The sequence below is a fragment of the Juglans regia genome, chromosome 13 (assembly GCF_001411555.2).
Source record: "Juglans regia cultivar Chandler chromosome 13, Walnut 2.0, whole genome shotgun sequence".
NCBI classification, from domain to species: Eukaryota; Viridiplantae; Streptophyta; class Magnoliopsida; order Fagales; family Juglandaceae; genus Juglans; species Juglans regia.
Window position 1 is genome coordinate 26,719,004 of NC_049913.1, and position 6,005 is coordinate 26,725,008.

General features: G+C 36.8%; 1 protein-coding gene across 2 annotated transcripts; it reads left to right on the forward strand.

Moving 5' to 3' along the window:
• The first annotated feature begins 742 nt into the window (after positions 1-742).
• Positions 743-5,054, forward strand: LOC108979099 (cysteine-rich receptor-like protein kinase 3). 2 transcript variants are annotated; one of them, XM_018949693.2, is made up of 8 exons: positions 743-1,032; positions 1,167-1,858; positions 2,505-2,615; positions 2,703-2,842; positions 2,933-3,143; positions 3,231-3,465; positions 4,096-4,240; positions 4,358-5,054. In XM_018949693.2, the coding sequence occupies exons 2-8, from the start codon at positions 1,252-1,254 to the stop codon at positions 4,688-4,690; spliced, it is 1,782 nt and encodes a 593-aa protein (XP_018805238.1). In that variant the 5' UTR covers positions 743-1,032; positions 1,167-1,251; the 3' UTR covers positions 4,691-5,054. The 2 variants fall into 2 exon arrangements, with proteins under 2 accessions (XP_018805238.1, XP_018805237.1); XM_018949692.2 differs by having other exon boundaries at positions 743-1,858.
• Positions 5,055-6,005: the final 951 nt, after the last annotated feature.

Here is a 6,005-nt window from a genome sequence, read left to right on the forward strand (position 1 = left end):
CTTTTACGTATTTATTGTACATTTCACTGATGTGATTGGCTAAAGCATTTATTTTATATTAAAAAAATGATGCTGCTAATCACATCAATAGAATACGTAAGGAATATTCAAAACTGACTGCCATAGAATTTTTGTTTTGAGAATTAATAAAGAATTAAGATTCAAATTCATCTATATCAAATTTAAGTAAACTCTGAATGAATTTGGATTGAAAGTCTCGTTACTATTTATAAATTTTAACTCATAAATTTTATTATTATTTACAAAGTATCTCAACTTAATTCACGTCAAATTATCCTATGATATATTGATACCGCTAGCAAGGACTACCTTTAGAAAATAGAGTCGGGCTATTTTGCCGTTAAGAGTAGCCTGGTCATTTTGACCCATAGTATTTTTCTATTTTTTTTTTATTTTTCTATTCTTATTTTTTTAATATATTTAAATATATTAATATACTTAAAATCATTTACTTAATTATTAAATAAAAAAAATAATTAAGCAATAACTTTGAGCAGTCAAAATAGGAGGTAAAGTGGAAATAATTCTAATTGCAGTCCCTTGTGAAAGGACTCCTTGCGCAAGCCTGATGTGTCCTAAGCCACGTAGAAAATGAAACGGTGAGTTTCATTTAATCCCAAAACGGTGCATCCTACCCAATCCCAAATCAACAAACCCTTCCTCATTCGGAGACTTGGAGTGCCTCTTTCCTAAAAAGGACTTCCAGTTTAATGACAAAAAGATGCAGCGTCCCACCAAAACACGGGTGGGACAGCTAGCTCTATCTGTGTCTCTATTGCTCTAGATCTAGAGGAAATGTAGGTCAGAGTTAGCGACTACATCCCGCGGATTGCGTGCGGCCGCCGGCGGGACTCAACTGTTCCTTTATTTCCCGTTGTAAACCATGGAAACGAAAACATCATACGTCTTTCGCAGCAAACCCACCATTGATTTCTAGTCAAACACATTTTCACACACGCAACTCTTTCCCGCTTCCCAAACACCAGAGCAAACACCCTCATATAAGAGCAGGTTTAGTTGAAGCCTCCCAACTTTTTATTTTCCCTTATTCTTTTTCATCCGGCTTCGATGTCTAATCCGTCCTTTCTCGTCCCCCCAATCCTATGTTTATTTTTCTTTGTAAATCGTTGTTTTTCCGATCCCAGAGCTACAGAGGCTGCTCGCATATGCTCCAACAGAACTGCCCCAACGGCAGAGAGGCAAACCTTCGTAGCGAGCTTCCTGGAATCCATGGACACCGTGACCCCTCTGATTGCCACCCAAAGATACGCGGCCGTTGTGAACGGCACCGGCAATAACACGGTTTACGCTTTTGGTGAGTGCATGAAGGATCTTTCACAAACGGACTGTAACGTCTGCTTTGCCCAGTGCAAGACCCAGGTCCTCAGGTGTCTCCCTTTTCAACTAGGCATCCGTGGCGGCAGGCTTTTCTATGACGGATGTTTTCTCAGGTACGATGACTACTATTTCTTTACAGAGACTATGAGTTTGGAAGACAGGACCGTGTGTGCGACCAAAGATTTCGTTGGGAATGATACTGTTTTCAGCGCGAATGTTAAGCATTTGGTGAGGAATCTGAGCGTGGTAGCGCCTAAGAATGATGGGTTCTCTGCGGGATCTGTGACCGAAGGAAATATCTCGGTTTTTGGGTTGGCTCAGTGTTGGGAACTTGTTAATGGTACTGCTTGCGCGGAGTGCTTGGCGAATGCGTCGGCTAAGATTGGGTCGTGTGCTCCAAAAGAAGAAGGAAGGGCCTTGAACGCTGGTTGTTACTTGAGGTATTCGACCCAAAAGTTCTACTTCAATTCGAGTGAGCCTGTTGAAGAAAGTAATCGAGGTAATCAGTTCGGTTCCCCTGAATTTTCTCTGTTTCTTTCTTTCTTTCCTTCGCCGGAGAAAAAAAAATATAAGTATTTTCCTCATGCACCTCTGCTTAGAGTCCTCATACTCCTGATCTATAACTAGCAGAATCATGATTCAATTCCACCATTTCAGGGAACTGAAATGTGAAATTGAAGTTAGATCAATCTTCCCTGGTTCCTTTTGTTCTTCTTGGGTGCATGATTCGGGAGCTTAGATTGTTTGGAGTTTGGGATTTTAATGATTTACTAATTATAGAGTGGAATCAAATAGAATAATTTTGAGTTTCAGTACTTCTGCAGTCATTAAAATCTTGAACAGAAATGCTTGTGACGGTTTATGCAACTCACATAGATATAGCCAAAGGCCTGTGGCCTGATTGGCATAACCTTCCAAAATGGAGGTATGTAGTTCGAAACCCCCTCCCAAAAAAAAAAAAAAAAAACCTCAGATAGATATAGATTGCAGGAACTGAAGGGTGTCTGACGAGGTGCTGAGTCAGTCATTCTGTTCATCTTACTTGATTAAAACCTCAGCAATGCCCGTGATTGCTTAGTTTGACAAATGCTTGACTTCTATTCTGACTAATGATGGTCAAAGGGTGATATGTTAATCTGTTTCAGGGCGCCACTTGGCTGTAACTTTGGCTGCAACATCTTCTGCTTTCGCTTTTGTGCTGGTTATAGCAACGGTTATTTTCATTGTGAGGAAGAATGTGCTGAAAAAGAGGAGAGGTAACTATGTTTAAGATCAGATATTCTGAAAGATTCTGATTGGAGCATTAAGGTAGCATTTATCTTACTTTGATCTGGCATTTTCAGAGAGAAAGCAACTAGGTGCTCTCTTAGCCACGGTGAACAACTCCAAACTCAATTTTTCATATGAAATTCTTGAAAGGGCCACAAATTACTTTCACCACTCCAATAAATTGGGACAAGGAGGATCTGGTTCAGTTTACAAAGTAATTTTCAGGTTTTTCGTGAACTTTCATTTTGGAGAATTGCATTTTCCGCACATGAAATTAACTCCATACATTTCTGTGTCAAAGTAGGGAGTTTTGCCAGATGGGAAGGTTGTTGCCATCAAGAGGCTTTTCTTCAATTCAAGGCAATGGGTGGATCATTTTTTTAATGAAGTCAATTTGATCAGTGATATCCATCACAAAAATCTTGTTAAGTTGCTAGGATGCAGCATTACAGGCCCTGAAAGCCTTCTTGTTTACGAATATGTGCCGAATCAAAGCCTTCACGATTACTTTTCTGGTTGTAATCTAACCTTGAACTCCGGTTTATGAAAGAAAATTGCTCTTTCTTATTCAGCTCTTCTACTTGTCTTTTGGTTTGATCCAGGTAAAAAGAATGTTCAGCTGCTAAGGTGGGAGCTGAGGTATAAAATCATACTCGGTACAGCTGAAGGCTTAGCCTATCTTCATGAGGAATCGAAGATAAGGATCATTCATAGAGACATTAAATTGGGAAATATCCTGCTTGATGAGGACTTTGCGGCAAAGATTGCAGATTTTGGACTTGCTAGGTTATTTCCAGAAGATAAGAGTCACATCAGCACTGGTGTTGCAGGCACACTGTAAGTGCTTGAATTCTTTAGTTTAGGGTAGCGTTTATCATACTTATGATTAATTTCATCTACATCTTTCATAGTCATAAAAGGTTGTCTGAAAAACCTCTTTATCTATGCTATAGAAATACATATACATAAACATAAACATAAATAATTGTCAAAGCAGTAGCTTTGCTCCTTTTGAGTCACATTATCCAGTTCTGTATTAAATGACTATGGATTTCATCATTTATGTTTAAAATAATTCAAAAGGTCATACAATAAATATTAAAAAAATTAGAAGTTTAAAAGTCTAGGAGACCTCAATATTTAACTTATTACAGGTAGTGATCAAAGAATGCCACATTTAAAAAATTCCACATGTAAATCAACACATGGAGTTCTTATGTAGTGTATTTTGCTCAGCGCTCAGACGTACTATATATATAAATGCTACAAGTATATGAAGCAAACATTAGTTTTACTAGGACCAAATATTTGTTATATTATTCCAAGTCTTTTCTGTAAAGGATAAATAATCGCAAGTGCAATTTAGTCTACCTAATGTTGTATTCAAAGATTGACCTCCATCCCTACAGATATGATGTACTTTCATATTCATATTTGATTTAGAGTTCATCATATTTGCATCTGTAGAGGTTACATGGCTCCAGAGTATGTTGTTCGTGGCAAACTGACTGAGAAAGCAGACGTTTACAGTTTTGGTGTTCTTGTAATTGAAGTTGTATGCGGAAAGAGAAACAATGCCTTCTCTCAGAGTTCATATTCTCTCCTACAAATGGTAAATCTGTTCACTTGGCTATTTTCTCATTCATGCTTTGGTGAGAAATTGTTCTCATCTAATTTCAAGCCTGAAACCTAACACACACTTCTTTTACCCTTTTTTGTTGACAAAAAGGTTTGGAACCTTAATGGAACGGGCAGGCTCTCTGAAGCTGTAGATCGAGATTTGGAGGGTATGTTTCAAGAAGAGGAGGCATCTCGATTGCTTAAAATAGGACTCCTATGTGTACAGGCTTCTGCAGAGCTGCGGCCATCAATGTCCACAGTTGTGGAAATGTTAACTGATGATAGTCATGAAATTTCTCAGCCAACACAGCCACCGTTTCTTAATTCTAGTATTGCTGAGATCCACCAATTTGTACCACCTAGAACTTACAGTTTTCAGCCCGGGTCCCAGTCCCATTCTTCAGGGAATAACATGACGGAAAGTGGGATTGAGCCCAGATGAACACTTTCCTTCCTCACATCTTGTACATCATTCATTCACTTACCTTAAAACACTTACAGTTCTTGTTCAGTTTTTACACTGCAGGCAGGTGCTCTTCATGTTCAGTTTTCACCAAAAGTCTCTCCAGGCCTCAATTTCTATTTTTTGAGTCCAAGCTAAACGTACCACCCACGCTTACCTTGCTCCCGCTGTGAGGAGCCACCAGATCCGAACAAACTTGGCATGATTTTCAACATTAGCTTTATAGTCTGGCTCTATAAGGTCTAGCATAATTATAGGGATTTGTAATATTATCTTGTGTATTGCCTTGTAAAGATCTATTTCGGAGATATATAAAAATATAGTACTCATCTCGCTAACTTCAGGCCGAGTGTTCCTTCCATTGTCTTCTTCTCAAGCTTTTAACCAACCTTTTCTCCTTTCAATTGGCACTTGCAAAACGAAGATGAAAAAAATGTTGGATGTTTTACAGTTTGGACGGTGAAAGTGTTTTATCTCATTTCATCTTATTATTATAATTTTTTTAAATTTCAATACAAAATATAATAAATAATTTAATTTTTTTAAATTTTAAAATAATAATAATATTAAAAATTAATATTTTAATAATATTTTATTCAATTTTTAATTTTCTTTCTCGATCGCATCTCATTTTACTGTTAAAATCGCACGCTAAACTCTCTACTCGCTATGTATGAACGACCAACCTGCATGTTTGTGGAGCTTCTGCCAATTCACAACCAACCTCAAATCTCTTCTGTGGGAAACGAAGCTAAGCAAAAGAATTACTTAGAGGAGAAAAAACAGAAGTCAAAGTAGCCGATAACGGAAAGTGAGTTTGAAGAAACCCTGGGCTGCCCAGCCCTCATGTTAATTACTAATCATGCTAAAAGCAGCCGTACCCATTTTCAAGCCATTATTGATATTGAGTGTCGATCCTCTGTTTTTTTCAACTGCAATGCTTTTTAAAATAATTGAGTGCCCCTTAAAGTCAAATTTGTTTGCTTGACAAGCAATTTTTTCTTTCTAATTTTTCTATTCTTGCGAGGTTAAAAAATAAGGAAAATGCTTCTTGGGCTATTGAGAGGTGATCCAAATAAATTTTTTTCCTTTTTTTTTATTTAATGATTAAAAAAATATTTTTTTAATAATATTGAGATTTTTTTTAAAAAAAATTGTATGAAAAAAAAAAAGAAAAATAACATATCAAATGGCGTTATAAATAAGAGTAATGATATACACAACATATTTTACAATAATATTTTAACATAAAGATATTTTTATAAAATGATGTTACTTTTATAAAATATTTTAT